The sequence below is a fragment of the Corapipo altera genome, unplaced genomic scaffold (assembly GCF_003945725.1).
Source record: "Corapipo altera isolate COAL_440 unplaced genomic scaffold, ASM394572v1 49, whole genome shotgun sequence".
In the NCBI taxonomy this organism is placed as follows: domain Eukaryota; kingdom Metazoa; phylum Chordata; class Aves; order Passeriformes; family Pipridae; genus Corapipo; species Corapipo altera.
Genome location: NW_020884879.1, coordinates 13,059,854 through 13,078,924, shown reverse-complemented (window position 1 = coordinate 13,078,924; position 19,071 = coordinate 13,059,854). Strand labels below are relative to the sequence as shown.

The 19,071-nt window shown below is 37.5% G+C and overlaps 1 protein-coding gene across 1 annotated transcript; it reads left to right on the top strand.

Moving 5' to 3' along the window:
• The first annotated feature begins 1,951 nt into the window (after positions 1 to 1,951).
• Positions 1,952 to 19,051, top strand: TTPA (alpha tocopherol transfer protein). Its single transcript, XM_027638743.1, has 5 exons — positions 1,952 to 2,206; positions 9,585 to 9,738; positions 10,866 to 11,059; positions 14,182 to 14,292; positions 16,200 to 19,051. Exons 1-5 carry the CDS (start codon positions 1,967 to 1,969, stop codon positions 16,377 to 16,379), a joined length of 879 nt encoding a protein of 292 aa, XP_027494544.1. The 5' UTR covers positions 1,952 to 1,966; the 3' UTR covers positions 16,380 to 19,051.
• Positions 19,052 to 19,071: the final 20 nt, after the last annotated feature.

Sequence of the window (19,071 nt, the reverse complement as noted above, 5' to 3'; positions counted from 1 at the left end):
ATTTCCTCTTTTTCTAGTTAATAAATGTTTTTTTAGCTCTTACCAAATATCTATTCACCCTGGAATATGTGATAATCTTGAAGAACAAAAAAGTGTATTTTTTTGTTAGAGTAGGGTTATTTTGTTTTACCTGGTGTATGCTTCTTTGAGTAGACAGACAAGAGGAAAGAGCAAGCCATTTGGCACCCCATAAATCAACTGTCCCAATTATTGTCTTGATTTCTTTACTCACATGTTTGCATTTAAATGTTTTAAATATGTGAATTCTTAGTACAAAAATGAAAGACTTGAAAATTAAACATTCCATGATAGCTTCCTCTGCACAAGTTTCAGCAAGTTAACTAGAACTTAATTTATAGAAATGCTGACTACCTGCTACGACCAGTGGCTGAGATTAACTGTTCAGCATCTCTGCAAGTTAAATTCTCAGTCTTGATCCTAATGAAATTTATTACCAGTGCTAGCTTAAATGCATATGCATGAAAGACAAGGTCCTTCTATTTTCCCACACTTTTTGTTTTCACAGACAAAGCACTTAGTTTTAAAAATACAGAGATGGCAAAACTAAGTGCTCAAAAATTGTGAAGTAGTGTTTAAAGGCCCTGTATGACCTTGCTGGAATATCACTTTTTTTATCCTGCCACCCATGATTGGGTTATATGTTTGCATGCCAATTTTTCCCACAGAGGCTCTGTCCTGCTCTCTGCAGAAGCAAAAGGGTTGGGTTTTTTAAATCTACTGTCAGTGTCCCCCACGTTCTGTTCTCTCTGTTTCTTCCTATATTTCCAGCTTGCTTTTTTGTCTTGATCTAGGGAAAGTTCATACTTCCTCCCACATCCTTGCCATTCTACCTGTCCACATCTATACACTGTTGACTGCACACTCGCACATTTCCCAGTTTTTATCCTTTCCTTCAACACTTTCCCCCTCCAAGTTTATATTGCCCATTCAGTCCCTCTAGTTTCTGTTTTATTTGTTTTATTTTTTTTTTTGGCAAAAACCCCCCACCCCTCCCACTTTCTACCTATCTACCTTTAGATAGGCAGATTTTTTTTTTACATTTGTAAAGCTGAGGAGGATTCCTGCAGACATTTCAGCAGTATGTAATAGTCCAAGTCATGGTTAGATATGACCAAAATGTCAATCAAAAAGTGTTAAGTGTAGCTGTAGAAAGCCAGAAAAGGGGAAAGTAATCTGGAACAAAGTTCCTTTTACTAGGCCTAAGTATGCCTTATTAGTTGTATGTTAAATGAAATAAGTCTTTTAGCCTCAGTAGGCCAGCAAGATCTCAAAGGACACCTAAATATAGAAAAAGGTTATAATAAAACTATTATTAACAGCAACGAACTCTTCACGTTTGATAATTGAACTCAGTGCTGGGCAGCAAAGTTGGACTAAAGCTGAATTCGATTTCAGCACCCTTTCTCCAGGCAGAGTGGATATATTTCTATTACTGCATATCCATGGCAAGGATTGGGTGCTCCAAGGCAGTTTTCGGCCAGACCAATCTCCCGTTTGCACGGCACTTCCCACCTGCAATGAGGTTGCAGCTTTTTGCCATATAATATCTAAAGATGGGTTATTTCCACCTAAAAGGCAGGCCGCCACCCTTAGCGGGTTCCAGGGGTCCGGGATGACCCTCCTGCGGCGGGCAGCAGCGTCGGGAGGCTCCCAGACCCGTGGGGCCACCCCTCGCCTTCCCCAGGGAGCAGTCACACCTCGCTTTTAGGACTGTAAGCGAAAAACAGGAGATGGGCTTAAAGCGTAAAATACTAAAAGCTGGTCAAGTCCATAAACGCGAAAAAAAACCCTCCAACCCCGAAAGACGAGCCGTCGCAGCCGGGCCGGCTGGGGACGCGGCACACCTGCCCCCTCCGTTGCCCTCGGGCCTGGGAGGGCGCTCAGGGGTTAAGCCCATCCGGGGGCGGGGGCAGCCCTGCCGGGCTCCGCCGCGCCGCGGGTCCCAATGGGGCCGGCGGGGCTGAGCGGGCCGTGCCCTCGGAGCGAGGCGATGTTGCAGGGTCCGCCGGGCGCGGGGCACCCCAACGACCTGCCCGACCACGCTCCGCGGGTGCGCAGCGCCGTGGCCGAGCTGCGGCAGCGGGCGGAGGCAGAGCCCGGACAGCGCTGGCTGCAGCCCCTCTCCGATGCCTTCCTGCTGCGGTTCCTGCGCGCCAGAGACTTCCACATGGACCTGGCCTGGAGGGTAAAGAGCAGCGGTGGCCGCCCGCGGAGCGGAGGGGGAGGAGGGGGCGGCGGCATCTCCCGGTGCCTGGGGAGCCCCCGCGGTGGCTGTCACCGCCCTGCCCCGGCCCGGGGACGTGGGGAGCAGCCGGACGGGGGCTATCGCTGGGTGTTGGGTGGGTGAGTGAGCTTTGCCCTTCTGGGGTCGGCCGAGGCCAGCCGAGGAGTTTCAGGGTGTAACTTAATTGCTTGTCACGCGTGTCTTCAGCGTGGCACCGAGTGAATGTGCTGTCTCACATTCAGCGTGGCTGATTCTGTGCGGTGTCGATGAGGTAACATAAAAGTTGTGGTAAGTGTGGTACAGTCACTCCCGTATACAGTAAGTGCGGTAAGGTTACAGCTCCGGTTAGGAAACAGTATCCTTGAAAGGACATCCTTGTCATGATTGTCGGGCTCAGGTTACTCGTTACTAGCAGCGATACACTTACTCTGAAAAAAACTATGTGTAAAAACTTCTTTACTCTTGAAGTTTACTCATTTACACCACTCCTTGCAGGTTTTGGTAAATCGTAGTACTTTCCTGGCTCTTTGTATGGCTTTTTGCCACAGTGCATGCATATCTTTAATGTCCAAAGGTACAGATTTACTTTTTTTTTTTTTTTTTTTTTTTTTTTTTTTTTTAAAGAAAGACTGGCAACCACTAAGCCTTTGGAACAGAAAGTATTTCCAAATCTTCTCAGGGCAAAAGCCGATTCACAGTGTGCCAACTGGAAACTGTGTTTCCGTGGAATTTGATGTTGATTACACAGCATTGCCCAAGAGACTTCACCTATTACTTTCTGACTTCTCTGTACTGTAGATTTTCCAAGTTTAGTTACCATAAGAGAAGATTGTTTGCATACAGATGTATTGCAGGATTGAGGTATCTAAAAAAAAGAATGTGAAAAACTGAATTGGGCCCTTGTTACGATCTGCTTAAATATTGCAGAAAGAACTTTTAGATTTGAATATTCCCTTGAGCAAAATTAAAACTCATACAAGTTATCTGTTGATACCAAAACTGTTTTTTATTAATTGCTAAGAGATGCAAAGAGAAAGAGGAAAAAATAAGAAAAGGTTGGAAAATGCTAAGATTACCTTTAGAAGCAGAGAAAAAGATATCACCAAAACTACCTTTTCATCCGAGCTGGTCTGTAGGGTGGGGAGGAGAGAGAGAAGTAGTTTTTTTGCCTTTTTTTTTGCTCCGATTTCTGCCACATTCGATGTGATGTTATCTCTGTTATATCAAAGCAGTGCACTAACAATTGTAGGACCATGCTTTTCTTTTTTTTTTTCTTTCCCAACAAAAGCCATTTTATTTTCCTATATTCCTTGGTTCCAAAAAGCGGGGCTTAATGAGGACAGTATGCACCACTGAATATCCACTCCTAATTGCGTTGCAATTGGTTGTTACTGGTAAACCTGTAGACAGGACAGTGAAATTCAGAATTTGGCCCATGCACTTCTGCACTTTGATGTGACTAATTGTGAGGTGTGTTGTAGGTAGGTCTAATATTTGAGAGTGTGGAATCTAAGCTAGATTTAGAGATGGAGTCTATGAAGTAGCAAATTTCCTATACTCCTCTTGAGAATCAGTCCTCTAGACTGGGGACCTCCTTTGAAAAAACTAAGTCTTTTTAGACTCTCTTTTTTTTTTTTTCTGGGTCTCCACAGGCTGCTAAGTTTCTGAATTTCAACCCTTTGTTTGAATTGAGAGATTCTGATGTCCAAACCAACCTGTGTTTAATGTTTCAGTCTAGAATTTCCATTCTCCACATGCTGTAGCTATTGGTACTTTATGTTCCACATACTAGCTGACAATTTTTTTCTAGAATACTTCTCTTGCAGCATAGGAGGAATAAAAGAAGCATCCCTCCCCCCCCCCCTTTGACCAAAGGAATGTGTTTATTGCAATTGGGAGATCAAGGCCCAAGAGAATTATTGTGCAAAAATCTGTGGTGATCACAAGACGTATATTCATCTAACCCAAGTGAGACTTCATGCAGAGGTTACATTAGTACTTCATCCTAGACAGAGCCCTCCTGCCATCAGTCCAGAGCGTGGCTGTTCCCTCCCGTCCTGGTTTGATGTTGCCTCTTTGTTTGGAATTCAGTCTGATACAGTCCCTTTTTGCCCACTAGGCTCCTGTATACCAGCTGCATAGGACTTGTAGAGCAGCTAAGGGATAGTCAAAGTTTGTGGCCCTGTCAATGCTTTTAAGCAATGGTTGTCCAGCGTCTTGGTACGGACTTATAATTAGCCTTAAATATGAATCAAGAGTCTCTCAACTGACCAGACTGTTTATTGATGGTTAATAATTGACACAGATTTATCTGATGTCTGTTATCAACATTTGGAAGTGCTTCAGAAAAGAATAATCTGGTAATTATGGCAAGACATTCCATTTATAAATCTTTTATGGTGACTCACTGCAACAGCAATCTTTTACATTTTTCCAGTGGCAATTCCAGACTTGCTTTTAACTACTGACATATTCATACCTATCATGCTAGAAGAAATAAATTCATACCTGAATATAAATTCATACCTGGGCTGAGCATTGAGTTAGTTTGTGCAGATACATTTAACTTCTGTATATACTGTAAACTAAGAAGCAGGGCCACAGGTCTCTATTAATTGTGCTAAAGCAATGGGTTTATATATCCTTTTTTTAATGTACCAGCTAGATGTGTACGTTTGATTTTATTGTTATCATCAAAACCACTGTCACTTGGATTCGCTAGTGACACACAAAATCTGGAGAATTAGCATCTTCTTTCCACCATAAATGTTTTTGCCTAGTGCATTTCATTATGTCCTTGCATTACATTCCCCAACTCTTCTATAGGACTGATTCTCAATGACTTGAGGATACTGTCTTTTTCTACTTGAAATGCATTATACTCTGGGGAACAGAATGAAAATCTTTATATGCAGTAAAAATGCAACATTGAAACTCTATGCCCAGTCTTCATAACATACTTAGCTTTTACGGCACTGAAAACTCTCTAAATATCTTTAGGATCCTTTTAGGAGTTCTGGTTGATACAAAGCTATATGGCAAGACTTAGGGTTTGCTCTGCATTTGACTTACAGAGGAATCAGGACTTCCTAATGTGTTGTACTGCAAGTCAGCAACTTACAATAACCGTGCTGTCCAAGAAGGGTTGTTTTTGCTAGTTCCAAACATACTGCTGAGTCTCAGGTATTGTCTCTGAGGATCTTCACATCATTCAAACATAAATACTAAGTTTAAATCAGTTACTTGGCTGCCTTTCTTCCACCAATACCAAGGGATTCCTCAAAAAGGATGGAAGAGCCCTTATTAAGCTCTCTGGGCTGACTGTTGAGGAAGCATAAATCAGTCAGCCAGACTTCCCTTTGCGCTAAGCCAAATATCTCAACTTACACAAGCACCAGTCTTTTCCCAGTGGCAAAGAGGTAATGCATGTGGAATTGAGAAAGTTCTGTGTTTCTATAAAATTATTTTCAATTTTTTCTCTGTGTATATTATATGTTTAAATTCTGGGTGTATCTATATACACATATATAAAAAGAAATATAAAATATATATGCACAAAGGTGTGGATATATATATATATGTATGTTTATATTCTGAAGTTTAAGCTGTGGTTTTTCCTCCAAAAATGCCAACAGAAATCCTTTTTTTCCTAAGCATTGTGTGCATTGGTACAACTGCTGACACAATAGAGGCTTAGTTCTGTCTAGCATCCTTGTTAACATAAATAAATAGTTATTAATCAAGAAAAAATAATTAATTTACATATACAGATGCATTACTTTCTCCAACAAGTGCACTGTTTTCTGGTTCTTTTACTTCTAAACAAAATAGTAAGTTCAGGGTTTTTTTTGTAGCACGTGAATTTTGGTTTAATTAGTAACTGTATAATCTCTGATATTCAGAAATCTGGAACTATCCCCAACAGACATCAGGAAAAAAATCCTCTTAATTAATGCTTAACTCCAGTCTGGAGTTCTTCATCCAGCTTTACCCATTTATCAAGTTATCTTGCATCTATTTTCACATGCTGAGCAGATGCTAAGTAGGTTATTCACTTTGTAAACACATATAATTATACATTGTGATGTTTTCCTTGTGTTGTAAGTACCTAAGCAATTTTTTATGCTAGGTAATGAATGTGCTTGTTTTTCCTGACACTAGGTTTTTCTATTTATATCCAGACTGTTTATTATACAGAACATTTATGTTTTCCTTGATGTCTTTACTGGAAAAAAAATAATACTTTTAAAAGATTTTGCATTAATTTTTGTGTTTAAATAGTATGAGACTAGAAAACCTGTAAGTACCCACTGCTAGCTTTTTAATTCTGTTACATGTTTAAGGATTACTCGTTTAAGTAACTGTGTGTGATCTGAGTATGTCCAGCTCCTAAAGAAAGGATTGTTTATGTAAATAAAAATTTACAGAACTTCTCCAAAACTGGTTGTAGATGCTGTGGAAGATTACCTAATACTAACCTTTACTTCAGTTCTAAATCATTTCAGGTAATTAGATTAGGTTTTCAAAATCTGAGAACTCTTCAGCACTTCTTGATTTTCTGACCAAGTGAAATATATTTGAAGCTTAGCCATGTTATATGTCTGAAAGATGCACCACTTGCTCATGTCATGGAATGTGTCAGATCAGAAGTATTCCAACTATATATTTACTCCTTAGTGGATGCACCAGTAGGTAAATTATGTCTTCTGTATGATCTTGAGTGTGTCACAAGCTGCAAAACACTACTCTCTTTCTTCAAAGGTCCAGAACTTAAATCCTTTTTGTTTCCAACTTGGAAAATGTAAATATTCCTGAAAATGAGAAATTAACTGTACTGACAAGATGGGATTATTTAGGGTATTAAATGAATATATCATTTTTATTCTCATCTTAATTCTGGCAGGCAGCTCTTCAAAGAGGCATTTAAAATATGTAATTAAATATGTAATTGTTATTAGGTCCATTAAGTTGTCATACCAAAGATTTTAGAAGAAAAGTGAGAAATGACAAAGCTACAGATGTTTACCTAGTTGTTTTATATTGTTGCTTTTGTATTTTACTGCTTTTAAAGTGTCTATTTTGGAAAGAACAAGGACAAGATCATATGTTGACAGCGTTGTCCGGTTGGCACAAAGTGGCTGGAATTGCTCAAACAGTGTCCTTTGTAGAGAGTCATGCACTAGAAGAGTGAGATAATCAGAGTACCTCATAAGGCCTATTTTTGCAATTATAGTGAATTTCCCTTCCACAAATTAACTTACTTTCCCTACTCCCCCCCTTCCTTGCCTTTTTCCTTAGTTTTTAATTTGGCCTAGGCTAGAACTGATTTAATGTAGTCAAAAGGCTTCTAGTAAAATTCTCATAATTATTATATATTTCTTACTGTGATGTATGATTTAGGATGAGGCTTTTAACCACTTTTTCATTGCCAAATCAAGTGAGATATTAGCATAGCGGATTAACTTTTTAATTTTTTTTGTACCTAAATACATATTTATAGGTGCTATTTCCATAAAGGATATAGCTAATTTCTGATCGGTATATCATGTATTTGTAAGTGCTGATAAACAATAACATTTTGGAAATATTTTCCTCATGATAATTCCTTTGAGAGATCTTCAAAATCATTCAAGACCTCAATCTGAGCAGAAGAAAAGGTATGTTTTATGTAAAATGATACAAGAAGCTTGAAAGCAGAGGAAAGGGTAAGAAATAAGACTAATTACCTGACATGCTATGAGGTAGAGGATGGTCAGTCTCAGGTCTCCCTGAGGTCTCCCTAAGAGCCTGTAGGTAACCATCGGCATAGCTGATGCTGTGATTTTCCAAGGGATGAAGTCAATTCTACTGAAGTTCCTTCTGACCTTTCTTCCAATGAAATGCTGAAGAAAATTATACTTGCATAGATACGAGAAATTTGTAATTTATTTGTGGTTATGTTCTATTAGTTTTAGCTGATAGCTCTTTTAACTGTAATGTTTCTATTGCAAAAATATGGAGTAATTGATAACAGAATAAAAATTAGTTGCTGTTAATACTAATTAACAGAAATGCAAGACTGTTGGTTGCTGCTCTCAGTGGCTAACTTTGAGATTTAAACCTACGTTTCAGTTTGTTTTGAAATGAGTTGCTGAAAAATTCTGATTCTCTTAGCTCCTTTGAAACTCTTGGATTAAAACTCTTAAGCTGTAGCTATAGAGGAAATGAATTCAAAATCTATCTTATTTGCTATCCTTCTGCTCTCCAAAGTCAGTGCTAGAAAACTTAGCATGAGTGACAGAGTACAGGCAAAATTTGGTTGATGAACTGAAACTTTTCAGAAGACAGTCTTGCATAGCTTCCTACTTAGATAAGCAAAATATCCTAAATAAATTTTAGTTGCAGGGCAGAGCAGTTTCTTTTCCCCACCATCACTTAATTAATATTAAAGGAAAAACAGTAATTAGATTTGGAAATTAGAACTACTGCATCACCAACTTAATTTTTCATGATCCATCTCTAAGATGACCTTTCACAGAGCTACCTGTAATTCCTCTTCATAGATGTCATCTCACAAAGGAAAGCCTTTAATTGCCTCTTCCTTGGGGTTAGGCCATTGCCTTTCAACACACAGCTCTTCCTGTGCCTTAGTTATGATGCTACCTTCCAGCCTTAGAAACTAGGGTGATAATGGCCCTGATAACAGACAGGATCTCTATTTTAGCCAAACAGGTTCTCATTATTTCCACTCTTTGGGAGGGAAATTGTGTAATGTGTAATGGACCCATTACTTCGTTATATTCTGCCATTTCAGAGGGGTAGGAGGGACTTAAAAATGTTTTTGGATATACTAATGATTATACTTGTTTCAAATAGTAAACTAGAATTATTGATGACTGTGTGTACAAAATAGGGGCGGGTGGGGGCGAAGGGAGAGGGTACGTGCGTGAAGAAGAATGTTCCTCTGTGAAAGTTTTGAACATTTAAATTCAAAAAATGCTGGATGAATCTGATGCAGTGTCAAACTGAATTGCCCTAAAGGTAACCTGAGTGAGAAAACTGCAATTTAGGTGCATTTTATGTAGAAACTACAGGCTTATTCTACATCCAGTTTTCTCTTCTGATGCAAAATGACAACTGCAGTCCATTAACAATTTGACAGGGTTCTAAATTCAACCACTTATTTGATCCAGTATAGCAACATTCTGTTTCTAGGACTGATTTGCATAAATCGTACAGTGAAATTATAGCCAAAGTAAAGAGTTAAACCTGACTGTGACCACCTGTGGAAAACATTTTTAACTGTGCTCTTCATACAATAGCTGATGCTTACCTGACATCCACCTTTATTTATTTCCAGTTATTGAAGAATTATCAGAAGTGGAGAATTGAATGCCCAGAAATAAGTGCAGATTTACAACCATCTTCTGTTCTTGGTCTTTTGCAAGCTGGCTATCATGGAGTCCTTAGATCAAGAGACCCACATGGAAGCAAAGTTCTAATATACAGAATAGGTGAGTGACAAAATTAGCTGGAACTGTTTCACACTCAGCTCTGGCACTGGTATTTTTTGTTTGTTTTGTGGTTTTTGTTTGTGTGCTTGCTTTGTGGGGGTTTTATAGAGTTTTTTTGTGGTTTGGGTTTTTTTGTTTTGCTTTGGTTTAGTTTTTTTTTATATTATCACAATTTCTGCAGCAAATCAAAAATATTTTATGGTTACAACAGCAGCTGTTGATAAAATCAGATAATATCACAATGACTTAACTAGACAGGTAACATATTGATGTTCTCTGTTAGAAATACCATTACATTAATATAAAGGTGAGTTACTGAGCTGTAAGGGTTACATCATTTTACTTATACTACTGGTATGGCTAAAGTTGTACAATTCTTAAAGGAGAACTTAATTTCCTCCTTAGTGGAATTCTTGTCAATATCCAAAGAAGTCTTAAAGCTTAAAACTTGTAAGATTATGTGGTTATTTGGGTCTGAGTGTCTCAACAATTATTTGTGTTCATGTGAATTTTCAAAGCCATGGGCTAAGACTGTGGTACTGGTGCAGATGCAGCACAGAGAGGCGAGAACAGAAAAAAAAAGTGTATACCTAGTCATGTATCAGTGCTCTATTTAGGTGTGGATGAGCAGTTCACCGGGTTTTCAGTGTTTACTTGAAGCCAAAGAGCCTTATCTAACAACACTTAGAAAATGTTTGAAGCACTCCCAGAAATTTTTTTAAAACAGACATAGTTATGAATATGATATAGTTATATGAATCAATTGGATATAATATAGTTATATGAATCAATTGGATTTGATGACCTGCACTCTCAGCTAGCATAACTGAGCTGTTCCTGTCAAAACCTTGCACTGGAGACTGAAGCCATAGGTGGAACATACTACATTAGGTGATATCTATAACCATTTACCATTAAGTGATATCATCTACAAAAAAAGCATAAAAGATCAGTGACAGAGCAGGCCCACAAAGTAACTTATGTGCGGCAAATCAGTTTATTTCAGGACGTTTAATATTGCTGGTTAGTCCCTGTTCCCAAGACACACACTAGAAGCAGTAGCAAGCAAAACTACAGGTATATGGGGTATTCTCATGGTAACGCAGAATAATCTATATACTCTTCAGGACAATGGGATCCCAATTTATTTACTGCATACGATGTGTTTCGTGTAAGTCTCATCACATCTGAACTCATTGTAAAGGAGATTGAGACTCAGCGGAATGGAGTCAAGGCTATCTTTGATCTTCAAGGCTGGCGATTTGCTCATGCGTTTCAAATCAGTCCAGCAGTGGCCAAGAAAATTGCTGCTGTTCTCACAGTAAGTACGACATACTGTTTTATGCAGCTTCATTGCTATAACTTCCAATATTTCCTTCATTCTAAGCTATAGTAAATTTTCATTCTGTAAACCTTCACAGTCTGTGCAGCTTTAAAGAACTAAATCCTAAATTCATTAATAGGCATAGGTTGTGCTTGATTTTACTTAAAGTGTGTTCTTCGATAGCAGTAAATGCCCTGTAACTTCTGATATCTTATAAGAACTCCACTGACCTGTTACAACACAAGAATTTCATGACTGTAAGAGCAAACAGTTTTAGAAGGGACATGCATCTCTTCTTTTCCATTCTTTTGAGTATTAACTCAACATTCAAAGCTTTTATTCCCGAGACTCAGAGAATATAATAAATGGTATGCACTGAGAAGTTAAGAGCAAGGCATTACTAACCAGTAACCAGTATGAATGATGCTATACAATCTTCCATCTACTACCAACAGAATGTATGGTGTTTATGTTCTGCTTGCTTTTTGCCCCCAGCATGAGAATTATTTTGTGCAAATCATTGCTACCTCACCTCCTAGTTTTCATAAAATTTCTGGGGACTTTAATTTCTTCAAGGCTTATGCCCTTCTGCCAAATTCAGCTGAATTTTGCCTCTGGATTTGTGAGGAAAAAAAAGAATGAAAGAAAAAAGAGAGGGATAGAGAATTGACTGGCAAGCTACAGTGTAGTTCTATAATCCCATTTTCCTTTAGAAGCTAGGTTGAAAGTCAGAAATAATAAAACTGTTAGCCTGTGATGTGGAAATGAGCCTGGGAGATAATCTCTTGCTCTGATTTGGTAAGGTTCATATCTGAGGTTAAATCAAAGCTTAGTCATTGAACTAATATCAAAATTTCAGCTCTTCTTCGTTTTTGGTATCTACTGTAAAACTGTACTGAAATCATGAGGTATTCAAAACTTTTCACATCTGGAATAAGAACTCTTGGTGTTATACAGTCTTGAGCCAGATCTCATGAAAACAAGACTAGTTAGAGTATTTCAGATGATTTCTAGGGTAGTAAAAAAATAGCTAGTAATTTTTTTTAACCTTGAAATAGAGCAGAAAGGAAGTACAATAGGATTTTCAAGTACATCTAAATATTTCAATCCATTATCTCAAAGCAGGAAATTCTTGGAATGTGATGTTTCCATCTTGACCTATTTCAGATTTGTTGCATGTCTTTCAAGCTTCTAAATGTTTATTATAGCTATTGAAAAAAATAATCAAAACTTGTGTGTTTCCAGTGTTCTTTTCTAAGATGAGAAAGAATTTTAACTCTTTCTTTTTTTTCTTTTTTTTTTCCCTGATTTCTTTCATCACTTTAACGGGATTCATATATTTCACCCAGAGATTGTCTTAGAGTTATTCAATATCATAGATTCATAGAATCATAGAATATGCGGAGTTGGAAGGGACTCATCAGGATCATCGAGTCCAACTCCTGGCCCTACACAGGACACCACAAGAATCACACTACAGGCCTGAGAAGGTTATCCAAACATTTATTGAACTCAGACAGGCTTGGTGCTGTGACCCCTTCCCTGGGGAGCCTGTTCCAGTGCCCAACCACCCTCTGGGTGAAAAACCTTTTCAATATCTAAACTAAACGTCCCCTGACACAGCTTCATGCCATTTCTATGAGTATTGTCACCGGTCACCAGAGAGAAGAGATCTGTGCCTGTCCCTCTTCTTCCCCTCACAAGGAAGTTGTAACTGCAATGTCTCCCCTCAGTTCTCTCCTTCTCCAGACTGAACAGACCAAGCGACCTCAGCCCCGCTGCTTCCCATGTGGCTTCTCTTCAAGGCCCTTCACCATCTTCATTGTCCTACTTTGTATGCTCTCTAATAGCTTAATGTCATTTTTATATTTTGGTGCCCAAAACTGCACACGGGACTCAAGGTGAGGCCGCAGCAGTGCAGGTTAGAGCAGGACAATCACCTCCTTTGACCGGCTGGTGATGCTGTGCTTAATGCACCCCAGCAAATGCTTAATGCACCCCAGAATATTCTTATAAGTAAACAAGAAACCTTGGTTTTTAACCCTATGTTTTACTTAAGAAATGTGTCTTGCAAATTACTATCCTGCATGAAGAAACAGAAGCTAGTAGAAAGGAAATATGTATTAAGGAATGGAAAGCATAGTAAGAATAATAAGTGACATTATCTTGAAAAATCTATTACCCCAGTTAAAACAAAATTGTTTCGTGAAAAACATGATAGTAGACTTTAGGTATATGATAACACATAATAAGATGAAGTAAACCTATAATCAGATAGTTTTTAGGTCTTTATTATACATTAAAATCTAAAAGGAGTGGCACTTAAGAAACGTGTTGGGTTTGAATTTTTTCATCTTTCTTACTACAATACTAGAGAGGAGAAATGTTTGTGAGAAATACGATTTTTATAAGTGGAAAATGTCAGGTTGCAGAGGCAGTATCAGGTGAGATATGAATGGAAACTGTACTTTCCCCATTGCACAATGCTGGTTTTGAGCACTGGCATATTTTCTTTTAAATTTCAAATATCTGGGACTTTTAAATGAATCTTGAATGAAAGTAGAACTATTTCATATTATAAAGAGTTTGTAACAGGTAATTTTTTTAAATTTTCGTTACAACAGTGATTTTATTGTAAAGGTGAACTTCTGGCTTGGCCAAACTCTGAGTAATTTCAAGGCTTGTCTCTAAATTATAAATATAATTTATTTAAATTCAAGTTAGTATTTTCAGTAGTTCATATTTATATATATTTACATATTATCCTGCAGGCTATGAGTTGCCAATAAAAGCACATGCCTCAATACCTTTTTTGTAAATTAGCAGCAAAATCTCTGTTGTGAAGAATTGTACCTTAGAGGAAAGGCTGAGCACAAGATTGTTTGTTCTAATAATCAACCTCTCCTCTTACTGATTTTTTTTTCTTTCTAATGGGAGGAACAAGATATGATTTTTTTAAATGTTGTAGCAGTGTAAATTAAGAACACTCTAAAATGCAGGAATTGGCAAGATCAGGAGGAATAGTTTAACCTATAGACTAGGCAGGTCTTGTCCTTAGCAACAGAATCTTTTCAATAATATTTTCTTTTTCTTATGCTGTTTTTCATGTATATTGACAGGATTCCTTTCCACTAAAAGTTCGAGGTATCCACTTGATTAATGAGCCTTTATTCTTCCACCCAGTCTTCGCTCTAATTAAGCCTTTTCTCACTGAAAAAATAAAGGAACGGGTGAGTGCACACAAATATTTCTTTCTGCCACAAAACCCTTATATGACAATCTGTAGCACTTCCCTTAGTATCTGTCACTGCTGAGCTTTGAAAAGCATAAATCATATTTGTATGTTAGTGCCATACTGGCCTCCAGAATCTAATTGTAAAGCATTTGCAGTTATCAATAACATGAGAGTTGCAAGTGGTGCTGTTACCACCACTCTAAAGATAAGAACCACTATGACACAGAGAGGTTTAATAATTTGCTTGAGGTTACAAAACAATTATTCTGCAGAACTAGAAAGAAATAGGTCTTGGATCTCCCAGTACTCTGTCTGTAAATGACAGAGAAAAAATATCACCGAACAGTGATGTTATGCTCCAAGTTGTGCAGAATTAGTAGAAGACAACTATTGAGCTCTGAAAGACCCTCAGAGGCATTTATGTATCAAAATTAGGTCAGACTTAAGTTTCAAGTTTTTTTCCAAGTATCTTCTTAGTTGTTTTGAATAGTTTTGCAGTTATAAATCTGCAAATTTATATTTGTATTTGGATGCAAAAGCATGCCAAGAATTCTGGTTTATTGTAGCATGGAAAGAATATTGGACTTTTCAGCTGGCATAAAAGTGAAGTGTTGACGGCAGGACTAAGGTACAAAATAAGCACCCTTGTCTATCGTTACTCCCATTCTGAAGCCTCCTTTTCTCAGCAGATGGGTCTTGTACGTTTACAATAGTTTTTAGGTCTTTATCATTCCAGGACAGTAGACACAGATCTTTCTGGTCACTGTTAGCTGTAATTTGCCCCTTTTCCTAGCATGTGTGTTGCTATGAGAAAGAGGAAGCCTTGTGCAGTCCCTCACTCTCAAATGATGATAGAAAGAGGGAATATGTTTCAGCAGTCTGAAGCCCTGGCCCTCCTTTTCTCACATTAACACCTGTGAAAAAAGCCCATGTCACCTGATCCAGTTTTGGGCTAGAACTTTAAAAGTGGACAAGAGGGCAGATGGACACTAAAGGCCTAACCCAAAACAAATGTGGTATCCTAGTTCATTGAGTGGAACAGAAGCAGCTTGTTTGTCTCTTAGCTTAGGATTACAGGTATGATCTGAAAAAAACCAACCCAAAACAACCCAACTCTAAGGGCCAGTTCCCCATACCTTTACAGAAACAATTGCTTTTCACTCACTTATCTTACTTCCTGATGAGGAAGTGTTAGAGAAAAGACAGCCAACTTCCTTTTGAGTGTATATTCTTATTGTCTTTGCATAATAATAATTGCGGAAAATTCTTGTCAAGTGTTAATAAAAGGCCTATAATGAGAAGAAACAAAACTACAATGTTATGGTGGTGGAGTAGTCCAGGATCTAATTTCAGTTGGTACTGAAACATAAGGACTAACATATAAATTCTTTTGAATATCTTTCTTGATACATGCCTGAACCTACATACTACATAATGTTGTTTTTAAACACATGTGGCAGGATCCGATAGTGTTGGCTAGGACCCAGACACTATCCTTTTCTTGAAAATGACTGAAAGGCAAGCACATGACTAAACCAATTTCCAGTCCTCCCACGGTTCAGCCTTTGGGATGTTGTATGTACGTTTATCAATGTTGCTAAACCAGTCTGGAAGAAGCGTGTAGTTAGTTTTGGCTCCTGTGCTCACAGCTACATAAAACGCAGTTCTCAGGTTGTAGTTTATCCTTCAGCAATTTTCAGATACTGAGCAAAGTTTGAGCACCCATGGGAAACTCACAAGGTATTTCCTTAATTTTTTAAGGAGCTAATTATGAAAAAGTACCCTTGTTAGGTCAAACCAAGCTGGTGGCTTCAGCTCCTGAAGAGAATTTGTTCACTGCCTGTTTTCACTCAGTAGTCTAACATTCATACCCAAGTAAATGCTTCTCATATTTTGTTTTAGGTGTATATGCATGGAAATAACTACATGCAAAGTCTGACTGAACACTTCCCCATCAGCATTCTCCCACTGGAATATGGGGGGGAGGAAGTCTCCATTGAAGAGCTGGCTAAAGAATGGACTGACTTTATAATGGCATCTGCAGATTATCTTCAGAGCATTTCTCTGGTTGCACAGGAATAACCTTATTGCAATATTATATCCATTCTTAAACAGTGAAAACGGAAATAAGTTTAATATGAAAATATTCATTTGAACTTGAAATTATCGCGAATGAAACCAGTGTATCTTTTCAGGGCACTGAATTTTATATTGGCTGCGCTTTATACTAACTGGAGTCTATCAGTATGTGTGTCTGAAGAGATTAATGAATTCTACATATTCGTAGTGCTGTTTGTAATTGATTAACTTGCATGCCAGAAAGTTGAAGAATGCATTGGATATCAGACTGATACTGCTCCTGTTTAGTCTTTGGAGACAACTTATTTGTAATAATGCAGTCCAGAACCTTACACTTAGCTCTTGTATCTTGGCTTGTCAAGACAACAGGATATAAAACAAAGAACAGAATGTGGCTAGAGTAGTTTGTTGCAGAAGTATGACTACAGGGCTAATTTACAAGGAGAAAAGAGGCTGCTTTTTGGATTGATTCTCAAGGAAAAAGGCTATTTTGTTAGTTTGTGTCAAATTGAAAATTAGTTAGCAATAGTAAGACATTTGCGTTAATCTTTGTGCTGCTTGTGCAACTTCCCCTTTTGTGCTAATTAACACAGTATCTTCCAGTTTTATAAAGGAAGTTGGGGAAAACACCATGTACCTATTCTTCAAATGACAGTATGAATCAGGAGGAGGAACTGGTAAGAGAGCCCAAACAAACTTGAAAATTCTTATTTTCTTTCTTCAAATTGATGTTGTGTATGGACAACTGTAAGAAACTCAGATTACCACCTTTAATTCTTACTGTAGAGGACTACAAAGGTCAAGAGCTTTCAGCTTGTTTGCATTATCTGTTTGTTTCAGAAGGTGAAATAGGATTTTCTTTGTGGATCTGAACTTTAGAAATACCTGCTACATAGTTTAAGGGTTCTTTGAGGTCACTGAACCTCAGCATAGGAGATGCTGGATGTCTTTATTTTCAGAACAGTAATTGACAACTTGCCATTCTATTTGCTGTTAGGCACTGAAAGAAATTATTTTTCATTTCTGTTAAGCCTTCTTTATTTCTGTAGGGATAATGAAAAAAATCTCTATATACTTACTGGAAACCAGTTTCTGTTTTGATTTGGTTTTCTAAGTGGCATTATTGAGATATGAACACTGTATATGTAAAAGCTATCACTCACATTACATAGCAGTATCATCCTGCAATCCCCAGTATCTAATGATCTAAAGTATTATTTTACTTTTCACTCAGCTTTTTCTTAAAATCTCTGTTAGTACAACAACTGCTAGAGTCCATTTACCCAGTTTTTAACTTTGTTTTGTAATAAGCCAAGAGATCTTTGCATAAGCAGTATATATTTAAGCATTCCATATGAGTCTTCATATAAATGAATCTGTAACAAATGGTTTGTTTCTCAGGTAGCTATAAATGATAGCTTCAGTTATTTTGGAATCTTTAGGACATTGGGATGCTATATTCATATATGCTTAGGGGAGAGAAATTATACTATCCTATTAAGTCAGAAATGTCTTATTTTACATTATGACTAATACTGAATTACTGTGAAAGTCATTGGAAGCTATTCTTTATTAGCTAGAGGAATATCTATGAAAGACACATTAGATCACTTGTTGGTTGTAGTTTCTTCTGCTGTGGTAAGGTGCCAGAAATTCTTAAAAAATTGACAAAGCTGCTTACATTTTTTTTCTTCCAATTCCCTGATTTTCTCAAGTGTGTTTTTCATTCTCTTCTTTCATGGTATATTTGACACGGAGCCTAAATTTAAATAAATCTTTTCCAGATACTTTTTCATAGGATCATATATTTTATATATCTTTTTTTTTCCTCAGATTGAACTATTTTGTGATAAAAAAATCTCCTTAAGTAGAGGAGTTTGGTCAACTGCTAATTCTTCTTTATAAGAAAATAAACTGAGTAGTCAGGCATCTGGCAAATGTTCAAGTATGTATCTGAAGTTCCAAATCATTTACCAACTGGAGAACTGAAGCTATTGTCCTAATTTTGCAGTCCTTCAATTTTAATCCTTGAGTGTAAACTGCACAAAAGAATGAGCTGTGTTTCAGTGAACAGGAAAATTTAAACTTTTCCCATGAAACCAATCTCCAATTGTTGCTGGTTTTTGTAGCAGAGACCTCATTTGATCGCATATGTATATGCCCATGCATATGTAGCTGTTTGTTAGGTTTTTATAATCTTTATTTGGACTACACCAGCTCTGTGGACATAAAGTCCTAAATGTCTTCAAAAATATCCTGAATCTGTTATTAAGTGGTAGCATGTTTGCATAACACAACAGTTAGAGCACTGAGTGCAGTTACTTTTTCATAAACTTAATTATTTTTTAATGTTTACATATCATATAGAAGGTGGGAACTCTAATTGTACTTGCTGCTAATAGTAATGACACAAGATAATTGTAACATTTGCATAATTAATGGAGGAGGTATGATAGGTGGTGATGTGGCAGCTTTGAGCATCAGTCAAAAAAACAAAGATCCCTAAGTGCGTTATTCTTCAAATACATCAGAAGTGCCTCTAAAAAAAGAAAGTGCCTGTTAAACAGTGCAAACGTAATTTACTACTGACTGTAAGCACAATGTCATGCACGATGTTTTTTAATAATTTTTTACATACTGACGCCATTTTAATTAATAAACAAATTCTCGTCGAACTATCCTCGTCTGTCACTGT

What these genes read in the sequence shown, in the direction of transcription:
- TTPA (XM_027638743.1), top strand. Translation starts at nt 1,967, where the DNA reads ATGGGGCCGGCGGGGCTGAGCGGGCCGTGCCCTCGGAGCGAGGCGATG. An exon ending in AAATTGCTGCTGTTCTCACA is followed by an intron (nt 11,060 to 14,181) that starts GTAAGTACGACA and finishes GTATATTGACAG; the next exon opens with GATTCCTTTCCACTAAAAGT. An exon ending in CTGAAAAAATAAAGGAACGG is followed by an intron (nt 14,293 to 16,199) that starts GTGAGTGCACAC and finishes ATTTTGTTTTAG; the next exon opens with GTGTATATGCATGGAAATAA.